Raw genomic sequence first — 17,190 nt, forward strand, 5'->3', positions numbered from 1 at the left:
TTTTCCAGAAACTAATACAGATAATGCTACCATTCTATAGCCACACTACCATTAAAGTTACAGTACATCTAAGGCAGTGGTATTAAAACTTTTTCAGCGGGGACCCAATCTTTTCCCGCAACAATTTCTGGGGAACCCATTTTTTTGGCAATCATTTCTCGCGACCCCACCCCAAATCTAATGACCAAACCTTCAAATTGGTAAATGTTGATTTTTACATCAACAAATAACCTTAAATTCATGAAATGTTAATCTCTTATCAAAATGAAAGAAACTTAATAAAAAAATTGACTCAATAATTTTTTTTTTTTCTAATTAGTTTTTACAAACACATTTGTATATTATCCCATACAATAATCTGTACTATTAATTTTTTTGTTCCTCATTTTTTATATATACAGTATATACAGTGCCTTCGGAAAATATTCAGACCCCTTGAATTTTTCCACATTTTGTTATGTTACAACATTATTCTAAAATTGATTAAATTTAATTTTTCCCCTCATCAATCGACACACAATACCCCATAATGACAAAGCAAAAACAGTTTTTTATTTATTTAATTTTTAACATTTTTGCATTTCTATAATTTAAAAAATTAAACGGAAATATCAAATTTACATAAGTATTCAGACCCTTTACTCGTTGTCTTGGCTGTGTGCTTAGGGTCATTGTCCTGTTGGAAGGTGATACTTCACCCCAGTCTGAGGTCCTGAGAGCTCTGGAGCAGGTTTTCATCAAGGATCTCTCTGTACTTTGCTCCGTTCATCTTTGCCTCGATCCTGACTAGTCTCACAGTCCCTGCCGCTGAAAAACATCCCCACAGCATGATGCTGCCACCACCATGCTTCACCGTAGGGATGGTGCAAGGTTTCCTCCAGACGTGACGCTTGGCATTCAGGCCAAAGAGTTCAATCTTGGTTTCATCAGACCAGTGAATCTTGTTTCTTAAGGTGCCTTTTGGCAAACTCCAAGCTGGCTGTCATGTGCCTTTTACTGAGGAGTCGCTTCCGTCTGGCCACTCTACCATAAAGGCCTGATTAGTGGAGTGCTGCAGAGATGGTTGTCCTTCTGGAAGGTTCTCCCATCTCCACAGAGGAACTCTGGAGCTCTGTCAGAGTGACCATCGGGTTCTTGGTCACTTCCCTGACCAAGGCCCTTCTCCCCCGATTGCTCGGTTTGGCTGGGCGGCCAGCTCTAGGAAGAGTCTTGGTGGTTCCAAACTTCTTCCATTTAAGAATGATGGAGGGCACTGTGTTCTTGGGGACCTTCAATGCTGCAGACATTTTTTGGTACCCTTCCCAAGATCTGTGCCTCGACACAATCCTGTCTCGGAGCTCTACGGACAATTCCTTCGACATCATGGCTTGGTTTTTGCTGTGACATGCACTGTCAACATGGGACCTTTTATAGACAGTTGTGTACCTTTCCAAATCTTGTCCAATCAATTGAATTTATCACAGGTGGACTCCAATCAAGTTGTAGAAACATCTCAATGATGATCAATGGAAACAGGATACACCTGAGCTCAATTCGAGTCGCATAGCAAAGGGTCTGATATTTATGTAAATAAGGTATTTCTGTTTTGTATTTTTTATAAATTTGTGAACATTTTAAAACAATTTTTTTCGCTTTGTCGTTTTGGGGTATTGTGTGTAGATTGCTGAGGATTTATGTATTTTTTAATCCATTTTAGAATAAGGCTGTAACGTAACAACATTTGGAAAAAGTCAAGGGGTCTGAATACTTTCCAAAGGCACTGTATTTAAAAAGGACTTTGAATACCATTGGCTAAGGTAAAATTACTAATCGCTGACTCAAGTCGCTAAAGAACCAGTGTCATTGTGTTCTGAACTCAGGGGCCCGTCCGTCCGTACAACTCCTTGTTGTGCATGACTGTAAGGCGTTCTGGCACGCAATCACTCGCCCCCCAAAAAAAAAAAAACGAATTGCTTCTAGGCATGCTGCAACAGCTGTGTTGGAAAAGCATCTTGTCCTTCCTCATCTGTTACTGGCCCTGGGTAATGACTGTGTACAGGATACAGCCTTCACATGACAATAAGACGGGGGCTTTCCAAAAAGATACCCGTTTCTGTTTTCTTTGTCACTCGTTCGAAACAGCTCTCTCTCTCTCTCTCTCTCAATTCAATTCAATTTCAATTTAAGGGCTTTATTGGCATGGGAAACGTGTGTTAACATTGCCAAAGCAAGTGAAGTAGATAGTAAACAAAAGTGAAATAAACAATAAATATTAACAGTAAACATTACACTCAGAAGTTTCAAAAGAATAAAGACATTTCAAATGTCATTATGTATATATACAGTGTTGTAACAATGTGCAAATAGTTAAAGTACAAATGGGAAAATAAATAAACATAAATATGGGTTGTATTTACAATGGTGTTTGTTCTTCACTGGTTGCCCTTTTCTTGTGGCAACAGGTCACAAATCTTGCAGCTGTGATGGCACACTGTGGTTTTTCACCCAGTAGATAAGGAAGTTTATCAAAATTGGGTTTGTTTTCGAATTCTTTGTGGATCGCTGTAATCTGAGGGAAATATGTGTCTCTAATATGGTCATACATTTGGCAGGAGGTTAGGAAGTGCAGCTCAGTTTCCACCTGCATTTGTGGGCAGTGTGCACATAGCCTGTCTTCTCTTGAGAGCCAGGTCTGCCTACGGCGGCCTTTCTCAATAGCAAGGCTATGCTCACTGAGTCTGTACATAGTCAAAGCTTTCCTTAAGTTTGGGTCAGTCACAGTGGTCAGGTATTCTGCCACTGTGTACTCTCTGTTTAGGGCCAAATAGCATTCTAGTTTGCTCTGTTTTTTTGTTTGTTCTTTCCAATGTGTCAAGTAATTCTCTTTTTGTTTTCTCATGATTTGGTTGGGTCTAGTTGTGTTGTTGTTGTTGTTGTCCTGGGGCTGTGTGGGGTCTGTTTGTGTTTGTGAGACAGAGCCCCAGGACAAGCTTACTTAGGGGACTCTTCTCCAAGTTCATCTCTCTGTAGGTGATGGCTTTGTTATGGAAGGTTTGGGAATCGCTTCCTTTTAAGTGGTTATAGAATTTAACGGCTCTTTTCTGGATTTTGATAATTAGCGGGTATTGGCCTAATTCTGCTCTGCATGCATTATTTGGTGTTTTACGTTGTACACGGAGGATGTTTTTGCAGAATTCTGCATGCAGAGTCTCAATTTGGTGTTTGTCCCATTTTGTGAATTCTTGGTTGGTGAGCGGACCCCAGACCTCAGAACCATAAAGGGCAATGGGTTCTATAACTGATTCAAGTATTTTTAGCCAGATCCTAATTGGTATGTCAAATTTTATGTTCCTTTTGATGGCATAGAAGGCCCTTCTTGCCTTGTCTCTCAGCTCGTTCACAGCTTTGTGGAAGTTACCTGTGGCGCTGATGTTTAGGCCGAGGTATGTATAGTTTTTTGTGTGCTCTAGGGCAACGGTGTCTAGATGGAATTTGTATTTGTGGTCCTGGCAACTGGACCTTTTTTGGAACACCATTATTTTTGTCTTACTGAGATTTACTGTCAGGGCCCAGGTCTGACAGAATCTGTGCAGAAGATCTAGGTGCTGCTGTAGGCCCTCCTTGGTTGGTGACAGAAGCACCAGATCGTCAGCAAACAGAAGACATTTGACTTCTTCAGATTCTTCAGATTCTACTCTCTTTCCCTCTCTGACTGAATATCAGTCAAAAGGTAGCTGGGATGCTTTGTGGAAGCTAATGAGATTGGAGGCGGCGGAGACTATTACATAACTATTAGAGAGTTGTTTCAAAGTGCAAGTCCTCAGCAGTTCATTTGACTGCCCATAATTGGTTAATTTTGTGTTAACAAGCCGGGTGGCTGGCTTAATCAAAGTAACTCAATGTGTCTGTGTTGGCAAGGCAAAATAGGGTGTGCTATTCCATGACTCACTGGTGTAGTATTCCATGCCTTAATAGAGGCGGTTGTTATATGAATTGGGTTCAGTCCAAACCCATTGGTTTTGTCAGGTTAGAGGTGCCCGGAGTTGACACAAGTAGGGGTAGGAGGGATTTGGGGAACTAGAGTCTATACTAAGTCTGAATCCCAAATTGCACCCTCTTTTCTATATGCTGGTCAAAAGTAGTGCACCATAAAGGGAATAGGGTGCCATCGTTATTGTTACTGTAGGGTGGGAGTGATGGAGCGGGAAAGAGAGAGAGACTGAGAAGCAGACATGTGGATGACATATGTTCCCCTATCAACCTCACCGATTGATCACTCACTTGTATTTGCTTTAAGTTTAATATTGTCTGTGACTTTACTTTGCTTCTGTACGAAGCTCTCCATTTCCCAGTTGGTAATCAAACAATCATTTTTCGTGTGTGTGTGTGTGCGTGCGTACCTACGTGTGTGTTATTCCAGTGTATCGACAAGGCCAGAGATCTACTGGACGCGGAGCTGACAGCCATGGCTGGAGAGAGTTACAGCAGAGCGTATGGGGTAAGAACATCACTCTCCACTAATGTGGACAAATATAGGCACCCACCAAATGATTATTTTCATTATTATGTTTCACAAGAACATTTGCCCATATAACTAGGTGGCGAAGGCTTTATGGTCGATTTACGTCCATTTTGACCGCCCGTAATAAATCTAAGTAAAATTGTATTTGCAAGTGCTGACCGTGTTTTCCATACAAATCAAATATAACCAGGTAGCATACATTTTTTTGCAAAAGCTTGTCATTGTCTACAATGACCATTTGAAGAAGGTAGCATCATGATGTTATGATAACGATCAGCCTCGACTTTGATCTAGTTACTAAATTGGAGACTTGAAAGGGAGATGTGTAGTTGTTTACCCTACATCTGTCTGTCCCTCTACTGTCTACTCTATTATATAACAAACCTTTCAGATTCCACCGTTGGAGCAACATCATAGGAGTTTATCCTATACAGATATTGTCTGATGAAATGTTAGCATCAGCGTCGAGGCGGACACAGATAGCAATTTTTATGAAAGAAAGAGAACATTGCTTGGCTCTCGTCTCGCTGTCAGTCATTCTCAACAAGGGAGAATTTCAATCGAATGTGTTTTGTGAAAATGGTCAACGGAGATCATACAGCTATCCACCACATACAGATAAAAGACTAGAGTAAACGTTTGTTCAGTCAGGTAGCCCTACAATAATGCATTTATTGTAAACTATGCATTTACTGTAAACGATGCATTTACTGTAAACACACTTTGAGCACCTGGTGGGAAAAGTACTACATAAACACTCAAATCCATTAAGTAATACTTAATAAAACTGCCATTATGACAGCATTCATGTTCCTGTATCACTGCACACCAACCTGTGGTTCTCCATTAAATATGAGCAGCTTATGAATGAGTAATGTTGTCCTAATGTAGTGCCTTGAAATGAAGTGCTACCAGAGGTGGGGGTGCTGTACAGTGATTGAGTGTTGTTGTTGTGCAGGCCATGGTGTCGTGTCAGATGCTGTCGGAGCTGGAAGAGGTCATCCAGTACAAGCTGGTCCCGGAGAGGAGGGACATCATCCGAGACACTTGGTGGGAAAGGCTACAGGTACACACTGGAGAGGAGCGCAGACACACACACTCATACAAATACACACAGACACACACACTCATACAAATACACGCACGCACACATTCATAGACACATACATGCATGTATACATTCATACGTACGACACACACACACACACACACACACACACACACACACACACACACAAACATGAGAGATGGTGGTTAAGGGAGCGTGTGGAAAAGGCTATAGGTGATTGGAGTGGATGATACACACAGCTTAAACATAAACTTGAGGGATGACAGTGCATAGAAGACCACTTCAGTCTGAATGATGTTCCATACTTCTTGAGGAGTTTGACATGCGTTTCCTGTTCACTTGATGTTACCTGCCCCCTGCAAACACATCTGGACAACCTAGGACACTGTCCATTCACTTTGATAGAACCTAGTGAGGTTGGTATATGAAATGGGAAAGGGGCATACCTAGTCAGTTGCACAACTGAATGCATTCAACCGAAATGTGTCTTCCACATTTAACCCAACCCCTTTGAATCAGAGAGGTGCAGGGGGCTGCCTTAATCGATATCCACGCCATCGGCACCCAGGGAGCAGTTGTTGTTGGGAGTTAACTGCCTTGCTTAAGAGCAGAAAGACCGATTTTTACCTTGTGGGCTCAGGGATTCGATCCAGCAACCTTTCGGTCTAGCTCGCAGTCCGTGTTTCAATTAATCCCAAAGGTATTCGATGGGGTTGAGATCAGGGCTCTGTTCAGGCCAGTCAAGTTCTTCCACATCGATCTCGACAAACTATTTCTGTATGGACCTCGCTTTGTGCACGGGGACATTGTCACGCTGAAACAGGAAAGGGCCTTTCCCAATCCATTGCCACAAAGTTGGAAGCACAGAATCGTCTAGAATGTCCTTGTATGCTCTAGCGTTAAGATTTCCCTTCACTGGGACTAAGGGGCCTAGCCCGAACCATGAAAAACAGCCCCAGACCATTATTCCTCCTCCACCAAACTTTACAGTTGGCACTATGCATTGGGGCAGGTAGCGTTCTCCTGGCAACCCATTTCATGAAGCTCCTGACAAACAGTTATTGTGCTGACGTTGCTCCAGAGGCAGTTTGGAACTCTGTAGTGAGTGTTGCAACCGAAGACAGACGATATTTACGCACTTCAACACTCGGTCCCATTCTGTGAGCTAAAGTGGCCTACCACTTCGTGGCTGAGCTGTTGTTGCTCCTAGACGTTTCCACTTCACAATAACAGCACTTACAGTTGACCAGGGCAGCTCTAACAGGGAAGAAATTTGACGAACTGACTTGTTGGAAAGGTGGCATCCTATGACGGTGCCATGTTGAAAGTCACTGAGCTCTTCAGTAAGGCCATTCTATTGCCAATGTTTGTCTATGGAGATTGCATGGCTGTGTGCTCAATTTTATACACCTGTCAGCATCAGGTGTGGCTGAAATAGCCGAATCCACTAATTTGAAGGGGTATCCACATACTTTTGTATATATAGTGTCGTCTATACAGGTATAGATAGTCGGGTGGCCATTGATTAGTTACTCAACAGTCTAATTGCTTGGAGATAGAAGCTGTCTCGGAGCCTTTTGGTCCGAGACCTGATGCTTCGGTACCACTTGCCAGACAGTAGCACAGAGAACATGCCATGGCTTGGGTGGCTGAAGTCTTTGGCAATTTTCTGGGCCTGGTATAAAGGTCCTGGATGGCAGGGAGCTCGGCCCCAGTGATGTACTGGGCCGTCTGCACCACCCTCTGTAGAGCCTTGCGGTCGAGGGTGGTGCAGTTGCCATACCAGGCGGTGATGCAGCCAGTCAAGATGCTCTCAATGGTGCAGCTGTAGAACTTCTAGAGGATCTGAGGGCCCATGCCAAATCTCTTTAGCCTCCTGAGGGAGAAGAGGTGCTGCCATGCCCTCTTCATGATTGTGCCGATGTGTGTGGACCATGTTAAGTCCTCAGCGATGTGGACAACGTGGAACTTGAAGCTCTCCACTGCTGTTTACCTGTTTGTTTGTTTGTTTTTTTGTAGCTCCCATCCCCTTACATGTTTTTTTATTAGTTTTTCAGAAGGGACAGCAGGGAATGTAGAGGGGGAGACAGTGATTAGGGGCCTAGACAGAAGGTAGCCGAGATGGGGCTATGTGGTCCGGAGTCAAAAGCACTACCGCTCTACCAGACTCCGGCACAGTTGAAACCATTGTTGTTGGTTTTGAGGTAAAACAGACAGTTGTATTCCCCCTATTGAGTTGTTCGTTTACCAAGAGTATGAACTTGAGGAATCACAACTATGTGGGAAGCATCCTTAACTTTCCTTATTAAATTGTAACCTTTGTCAAGCCTGTTCCAAAACGCATGCTTCCTGACAGGCTGATTTTGATTACAATGATTAAAAATGTTTTATCGATAATTACAGTTATATCGTGTACAGTTTGTTAAAAGACTAAATGAAAGAGTCCACAAAACCGCCGCTCTGGAGGAAAACGAGGTCGCCGGCCAAGACTGTGCAACTCAATACGAACGTCAGTCTATCCAGAAAATTACCCAAACTAAAAATGAACTGGATCCATGTGCTGTGTGTAGTTAGTTCCATTACCGCCGACTCTAATTGGCAATCAAAACAACCCTTGGAGGTCTTTTAAGGCCACTGTCGGGTCGGTACACGTTCAGACTGAACGCCAAATTGAAAACCTAAAAGTAGGTGTGGTGAGTTACAGTGCACTGAATGCAGTTCATATCTCTCTCTCTCTCTCTCTCTCTCTCTCTCTCTCTCTCTCTCTCTCTCTCTCTCTCTCTCTCTCTCTCTCTCTCTCGCTCTTCTCTTCCTTTTCCTCTTCTCTCTGTCTCTCCTGTCTCTTCTCTCTCTTCTCTCTGTCTTCTCTCTGTCTCTCTTCTCTCTCTCTCGCTCTTCTCTTCCTTTTCCTCTTCTCTCTGTCTCTCCTCTGTCTCTACTCTCTATCTTCTCTCTTCTCTCTCTCTTCTCTTCTCTATGTCTCTCCTGTCTCTACTCTCTCTTCTCTCTTCTCTTCTCTCTGTCTCTCCTGTCTCTCCTCTCTGTCTCATCTCTGTCTCTCCTCTCTGTCTCTTCTCTCTGTCTCTTCTCTCTGTCTCTCCTCTCTGTCTCTTCTCTCTGTCTCTGAGAGCTTAAGTGTTACTGACATTTGGAGTCTTCACCCAAGATAGGCACGCACATGTGTGCTCACACACTTCAATCTCTCTCTCTCACACACACACACACACACACACACACACACACACACACACACACACAACCATTTCAAAGAGTTACAGTTCAAATAAGGAATCTCCTTCGCATAGAGTTGATCAGGCTGTTGATTGTGGCCTGTGGAATGTTGTCCCACTCCACTTCAATGGCTGTGCGAAATTTCAGGATATTGGCGGGAACTGGAACACGGTTGTGAGGCCGGTTGGACGTACTGCCAAATTCTCTAAAACTACGGCTTATGGTAGAGAAATTAACATTACATTCTCTGGCAACAACTCTGGTGGACATTCCTGCAGTCAGCATGCCAATTGCATGCTACCTCAAAACTTGAGACATCTGTGGCATTGTGTTGTGACAGAACTGCACATTTTAGAGTGGCCTTTTATTGTCCCCAGCATAAGGTACACCTGTGTAATGATATTGCTGTTTAATCAGCTTCTTGATATGCCACACCTGTCAGGTGGATGGATTATATTGGCAAAGGAGAAATGCTTACTAACAGGGATGTAAACAAATTTGTTCACAAAATTTGAGAGAAATAAGCTTTTTGTGCTAATGAAAATGTCTGGAATCTTTTATTTCAGCTCATGAAACATGGGACCAACACTTGTTGCGTTTATATTTTTGTTCAGTGTATTTGCCCATTGTAGAAATGCTCACTCAGAAAGTGACTTTTGGACCTGAATGTCAAAACTTTCAAGAGATAGTTGCTCAAAGTTTAACCATTTTGTATACCCCACCCATACCATGAGACATCAATTTTTTCATCATTGGAAAGGAATACAGGGTGGGTGTCATGCTTTGGCTGATAAATTTACTAAAATGGGGATAACATTTACATTTTGACTTTCAAATGGTACCACAAAGATGTTTGGAGGTCCACAAGTCAGAGAATGTTAACTTGAATGGGAATATCAGTTGTTTTAATTATACTGTCAATCCTCCATAGGAAACCTATTGAAATCATCGAAAGATATAGAATAGACATGAACATTTAAGTTGACATTTGACGGTGAATTACAGTTCATTTTACATTTTAATGGTGTACCAGCTAAATTGCAGTGGTCTGAAGGGATGGGTCCATTCTATGAATTCTATGATTGAAATGACGCCCACCCTGTATACAAGAGCATGTTATGTCTCAACCGATGGCGGGCACAACACAAAAACCTCAGATGAAGTAAAGTAGGGTCTAAGCTACAACATACAGTGCATTCGGAAAGTATTCTGACCCATTGACTTATTCCACATTTTGTTACATTACAGCCTTATTCTAAAATAGATTCAATTGTTTTTTTCCCCCTCATCAATCTACACACAATACCACATAATGACAAAGCAAAAAGTTTTTAGAAATTTTTACAAATGTATATATAAAAAATAAAGATATTAAATTTACATTAGTATTCAGACCCTTTACTCAGTACTTTGTTGAAGCACCTTTGGCAGCGATTACAGCCTCGAGTCTTCTTGGGTATGACACTACAAGCTTGGCACACCTGTATTTGGGGAGTTTCTCCCATCCTTCTCTGTAGATCCTCTCAAGCTGTCAGGTTGGATGGGGAGTGTTGCTGCACAGCTATTTTCAGATCTCTCCAAAGATGTTTGATCGGGTTCAAGTCCGGGCTCTGGCTGGGCCACTCAAGGACATTCAGAGACTTGTCCCGAAGCCCAAGGATCTCTCTGTACTTTGATCCGTTCATCTTTCCCTCGATCCTGACTAGTCTCCCAGTCCCTGCCGCTGAAAAACATCCCCACAGCATGATGCTGCCACCACCATGCTTCACTGTAGGGATGGTGCCAGGTTTCCTCCAGACGTGACGCTTGGCATTCAGGCCAAAGAGTTCAATCTTGGTTTCATCAGACCAGAGAATCTTGTTTCTCATTGTCTGAGAATCTTTAGGTGCCTTTTGGCAAACTCCAACCAGGCTGTCATGTGCCTTTTACTGAGGAGTGGCTTCCATCTGGTCACTCTACAATAAAGGCCTGATTGGTGGAGTGCTGCAGAGCTGGTTGTCCTTCTGGAAGGTTCTCCCATCTCCACAGAGGAACTCTGGAGCTCTGTCAGAGTGACCATCGGGTTCTTAGTCACCTCCCTGACCAAGGCCCTTCGCCCTCGATTGCTCAGTTTGACTGGGCGGCCAGCTCTAGGAAGAGTATTGGTGGTTCCAAACTTCTCCCATTTAAGAATGATGGAGCCCCTGTGTTCTTGGGGACCTTCAATGCGGAAAACATTTTTAGGTACCCTTCTCCAGATCTGTGCCTCGACACAATCCTGTCTCGGAGCTCTACTGACAATACCTTCGACCTCATGGCTTGGTTTTTGCTCTGACATACACTGTCAACTGTGGGACCTTAATTTCGAGTCTCATAGCAAAGGGTCTGAATACTTATGTAAATAAGGTATTTCTGTTTTTTATTTTTAAATGTGCAAACATTTCTAAAAGCCTGCTTTCACTTTGTTATTATGGGGTATTGTGTGTAGGTTGATGAGGGAAATGTTTTATTTAAACAATTTTAGAATAAGGCTGTAACATAACAAAATGTGGAAAAGGGGAAGGGGTCTGAATTCTTTCCGAATGCACTGTATGTGAAAATGAAAAACACTTTTACGCATTTTTAGATAATTTACGTTAAAGGTAAATAAAATGCAATGTTTTTTCAAAAACTTTATTTTTTATTTTTATTGGAAAATAGTTTGACAACCGTGTTTGTAAGCTTATAAATTATATCAAACTCAACCGTTTATTTTTTCCAGTGACGACATGAATGTCTTATGGTGTGGTGGAGTATGCAAAATGGGTCAAATTTGAGCACCTCTATCTCCTGAATTTTTTGGCATTCTTCTTCCATAGGCAAAAATGTATAGAAAGTTTTGTTTAAATCAAAAGGCATGTCGTCAAAAAGTGATTGAATTCGTTGCCTAGACACCAAACAAGGCTATTATTTACATCTCCATAGGGCCTTAAGGCCTGTCATGTCTTCCAGGGTGATATATAAACCCCTAAACCCATCTCATGTACCTGTGTTGTGAAAGGTCTTGATGGTTCCACTCTTTCCATTCATAAAAGAAGAGGGGGGGGTGAGTTGGATTGCGAGGCTCCAGCAGAACAAAACAGGGCTAGTTTAATGGCAGCACCAGAGTCTCAGGGTGAAGTGTTGACAGGCTCTTCTTCTCCTGTGATTTATTGGCGACTAACCTGACACATCTGTCAAGAGTCGCACACTCCGTCAAACAACCTGGGCTGTGTCTTAAATAGCACCCTATTCCCTTCCTGGTCAAAAGTAGTGCACTATATAGGGAATTGGGTGCCATTTGGGATGCACCCCTGGAATGAAGGGGAAAACATTTCTGTGAACTGAGAACCACCTGAGACGAGAACCATGTGTCCCCACATAAAAGTCTGGGTCCTCTTTAAAAAACAGTGCTTTAGGACTGTTATAGGCTTTGGGGTTTTGCTCGATTTCATTTTTGACTCAAGATTGGTTCTGTTTGGGTGTGGTTTTCCCTGATTGGAATCATCCTCGTTGGTCAGGATGTGTTGCACCTGTCGCCTCATTAGTCAGTCGTTAGTTTCACCTGTGCTGGCACAGGTGCTATTTAAGAGCGGCTGGCCAAGCGCTCCAGTTGGCATTAGAGATGTTGGAAGAGCTAGAACGCCTTTTGTTTTGTGTTCCCGTTTGGATTGCTCCACATTTATTTGCCCTAACCTAAGTTGGTGTGGGTTTTCTTTTCTTTTAATTAGTCTTTTATCAGGCAAGTCTAGTGGGCATCCATGGTGGGTGTTTAAGACCCTACTCAAGTTTGCTTAGCCAGAACCCAGTCAGTAGGCACCCCCATGGATGCCTTTCAGAGCCCATTTTAAAACCCCACCTGTTTCGTTCTGTTTGTCAGTGGCTCATTTGTTCCCTTTTTCTGTTGAGCAATGATTTTATTGGGGAATGTAACAAAATGGAGGGGTCATCCATCATCTTGTGTAGGAAGGCTAATATGCTCATCATTGCAAAGCATTATGACATTAAAGTGGCACCTGCCGATTCAAAAGCAGTAGTCAGAGGTATTCGATACTGCTTTGGTGGAGGAGGAAGTCCTCTCGGAGAGGGAGGATGATGAAAAGGCTCCTACGGGTGGTAAAGTACACCCCGTAGATATGCAACTGCGAGAGGTTGAACTAAAGGCAAATTGGGAACAGAAACTAGAGCTTGAGCACAAGGAAAGGGAAAGAGAACGTGAGGAGAGATTGGAATAACAGAACTTTGAGCTCGAGCAGGCCATTCGATTAAAAGACAGCGATCTGGAAGTACTCTGAATCAAGTCAGGCCATCCTGCACCCTCAACAGAATTTGATCTTGGTCGGAACAGCCGGCTTGTACCGCCTTTCAACAAAATATTTTACTCTGTTTGAGAGGATTGCCACGTCCCTTAAATGGCACTGCTCCGCCAAGGTGGGAAAAGAATGTGTACGCCGCTTTATCTCTTGATCAGAGTTCAGATTATGACACTGTTAAAGCTGCTATACATCGGGCTTACGAGTTGGTCCCAGAGTCATACAGACAACAGTTCCTAAGTTGAAACAGAAAAATTAGAGAGAATAAACGATTTCTTCTTGTGGGAGCACTCTTGCCCGTTAAGTCTCTAGTTGGGACTGGTTTATCGCCTAAACAAGATTTTGATTCAGATGTCTATGAACCCCTTGTTTCGGACAGGTTTGTGTCTTTGCACAGTGGTGATGCTGTTAAGCAGCTGGTGAAGATACTGTGAGACACTGTGGCAGCCCAGTCGTTCATTTTGGAAGGTGTTTTGCCTTTATCTGACACTTCAGCTTCTGGTTACAGTGTGTTAGTTGAAGGTGTGGACATGGGTTGCATGAAAGTTCCTTTATATAATGTGGTACTTGAGTCTGATCTTATTTCTGGTCCTGTGGTCGTTGGAGTGAGGCCTAGCCTACCTGTCAAGGGGGTCTCATTCATTTTGGGCAATGATTTGGCTGAAGAGAAGGTTGTGCCAAATCCTGTCTTTTGTAAGGAACCCAGAGTAGAGGAACCTGATTGGTTATCTGAAAAGTACCCTAGAGTGTTCCCGGCGTGTGCCGTATTAGGTGCTATGTCTAAGAAGTTTGCAGAGAGCAAGTCTGGTGTTAAGGAGGATGTCAGCGATCCAACGATGTTCGATCTGTCTGAGACGTTTGTGTGGTCCTGATTTTGGTAAACATCCTGAGTTGATCACTCCTTTGAAAACCCCAAAGGTGAGCGAGTTTGTAGGATTTCCGACAGAAGAGAAGGTTCCTATAGTTGACACATCGATGTCTAGGAAGCAGCTTATTGCTGAACAGAGTAAAGATGCTTCTCTCTCCCCAGTTTTTGCTGAGATGTGTCCAGAGGAGGAGTTTGATGAAATTTGCGTGGGTTACTTTGACAGAGATGGTGTTCTGATGAGGAAATGGCTTTCTCGCGCCACTTCTGGGCAAGACAGTTGGCCTAGTGTATCTCAAATTGTCGTTCCAGTTACACTTCGACAAGAGATACTGAGGTTGGCTCACAATGGTAGTATGGCAGGCCATTCTTGGGGTCAAAAGACTTAGGACCGTATCTTGCTTAACTTCTTCTTGCTTGGTCTGAAATTGGATGCTGTGGCTTAATGTAAATCCTGTCACGTTTGCCAGCGTACTGGTAAACTGAACCAAACTGTGCCGGTTGCACCTTTGTAGCCTATTCCTGCTTTTGACAATCCTTTCAGCAGGGTTCTGGTGGACTGTGTTGCTCCGTTGCCAAAAACAAACAGTGGTAACCAATTTCTCTTAACCATTCTCTTAACTATCATTTGTGCTAAGGTTATTCCACAGGAAAATCACGAAAGGAAAATTACTACGGATATTGCAGGAGTTTCCCCTTGAAATCATGTCCGTGGTAAGGACAACTTGGTTGCTGTTTGTCTTTCAAGGGTGGGCAGTCTGCACATTTCACCGTATTTTACACGGCTACTTTGTATAAAACATTTATTAAAAACATCTGAGCTTTATGAGTCTACTTTATATATATATATATATATATATATATATATATATACAGTTGAAGTCGGAAGTTTACATACACTTAGGTTGGAGTCATTTATACTCGTTTTTCAACCACTCCACAAATTTCTTGTTAACAAACTATAGTTTTGGCAAGTCGGTTAGGACATCTACTTTGTGCATGACACAAGTAATTTTTCCAAAAATTGTTTACAGACAGATTATTTCACTTATAATTCACTGTATCACAATTCCAGTGGGTCAGACGTTTACATACAATAAGTTGACTGTGCCTTTAAACAGCTTGGAAAATTCCAGAAAATGATGTCATGGCTTTAGAAGCTTCTGATAGGCTAATTGACATCATTGAGTCAATTGGAGGTGTACCTGTGGATGTATTTCAAGGCCTACCTTCAAACTCAGTGCCTCTTTGCTTGACATCATGGGAAAATCAAAAGAAATCAGACAAGACCTCAGAAAATAAATTGTAGACCTGGTTCATCCTTGGGAGTATAAACACCATGGGACCACGCAGCCGTCATACCGTTCAGGAATGAACGTTCTGTCTCCTAGAGATGAAGGTACTTTGGTGCAAATCAATCCCAGAACAACAGCAAAGGACCTTGTGAAGATGCTGGAGGAAACAGGTACAAGAGTATCTATATCCACAGTAAAACGAGTCCTATATTGACATAACCTGAAAGGCCGCTCAGCAAGGAAGAAGCCACTGCTCCAAAACCGCCATAAAAAAGCCAGACTACGGTTTGCAACTGCACATGGGGACAACGATCGTACTTTTTTGAGAAATGTCCTCTGGTCTGATGAATCAAAAATAGAAACCTTTGACCCAAGTTAAACAATTTAAAGGCAATGCTACCAAATACTTATTGAGTGTATGTAAACTTCTGACCCACTGGGAATGTGATGAAAGAAATAAAAGCTTAAATAAATCATTCTCTCTACTATTATTCTGACATTTCTCTCTACTATTAACTGACCTGAGACAGGGAATTTTTACTAGGATTAGATGTCAGGAATTATAAAAAACGGAGTTTAAATGTATTTGGCTAAGGTGTATGTAAACTTCTGACTTCAACTGTATAAACTCAGCAAAAAAAGAAACGTCCCTTTTTCAGGACCCTGTCTTTCAAAGATAATTTGTTAAAATCCAAATAATTTCACAGATATTAATTGTAAAGGGTTTAAACACTGTTTCCCATGCTTGTTCAATGATCATAAATAATTAATGAACATGCACCTGCGGAACGGTCGTTAAGACACTAACTGCTTACAGACGGTAGGCAATTAAGGTCACAGTTATGAAAACTTAGGACACTAAAGAGGCCTTTCTACTGACTCTGAAAAACACCAAAAGAAAGATGCCCAGGGGCCTGCTCATCTCTGTGAACGTGCCTTAGGCATGCTGCAAGGAGGCATGAGGACTGCAGATGTGGCCAGGGCAATAAATTGCAATGGCTGTATTGTGAGATGCCTAAGACAGCAATACAGGGAGACAGGATGGACAGCTGATCGTCCTCGCAGTGGCAGACCACGTGTAACAACACCTGCACAGGATCGGTACATCCGAACATCACACCTGCGGGACAGGTACAGGATGGCAACAACAACTGCCGGAGATACACCAGGAACGCACAATCCCTCCATCAGTGCTCAGACTGTCCGCAATAGGCTGAGAGAGGCTGGACTGAGGGCTTGTAGGTCTGTTGTATGGCAGGTCCTCACCAGACATCACCGGCAACAACGTCGCCTATGGGCACAAACCCACCGTTGCTGGACTAGACAGGACTGGAAAAAAGTGCTCTTCAGTGACGAGTCGCGGTTTTGTCTCACCAGGGGTGATGGTCGGATTCGCGTTTATCGTCGAAGGAATGAGTGTTACACCGAGGCCTGTACTCTGGAGCGGAATTGACTTGGAGGTGGAGGGTCCGTCATGGTTTGGGGTGGTGTGTCACAGCATCATCGGACTGAGTTTGTCATTGCAGGCAATCTCAACGCTGTGCTTTACAGGGAAGGCATCCTCCTCCCTCATGTGGTACCCATCGAGCAGGCTCATCCTGATATGACCCTCCAGCATGACAATGCCACCAGCCATACTGCTCGTTCTGTGCATGATTTCCTGCAAGACAGGAATGTCAATGTTCTGCCATGGCCATCGAAGATCCCGGATCTCAATCCCATTGAGCATGTGTGGGACCTGTTGGATCGGAGGGTGACGGCTAGGGCCATTCCCCCCAGAAATGTCAGGGAACTTGCAGGTGCCTTGGTGGAAGAGTGGGGTAACATCTCACAGCAAGAACTGGCAAATCTGGTGCAGTCCATGAGGAGGAGATCCACTGCAGTACTTAATACAGCTGGTGGCCACACCAGATACTGAC

The 17,190-nt window shown here is 43.1% G+C and overlaps 1 protein-coding gene across 2 annotated transcripts in view; it reads left to right on the forward strand.

Moving 5' to 3' along the window:
- The window catches only part of mtor (mechanistic target of rapamycin kinase), a 154,515-nt gene that overhangs the window by 105,633 nt on the left and 31,692 nt on the right, over positions 1–17,190 (forward strand). For both annotated transcript variants that reach the window (XM_045207166.1, XM_045207167.1), the window contains exons 33-34: positions 4,400–4,477; positions 5,460–5,567. In XM_045207166.1, the coding sequence (XP_045063101.1) occupies positions 4,400–4,477; positions 5,460–5,567 (186 nt within the window). The remainder of the gene's footprint in view (positions 1–4,399; positions 4,478–5,459; positions 5,568–17,190) is intronic.

Source organism: Coregonus clupeaformis, chromosome 24 (genome assembly GCF_020615455.1).
Source record: "Coregonus clupeaformis isolate EN_2021a chromosome 24, ASM2061545v1, whole genome shotgun sequence".
In the NCBI taxonomy this organism is placed as follows: domain Eukaryota; kingdom Metazoa; phylum Chordata; class Actinopteri; order Salmoniformes; family Salmonidae; genus Coregonus; species Coregonus clupeaformis.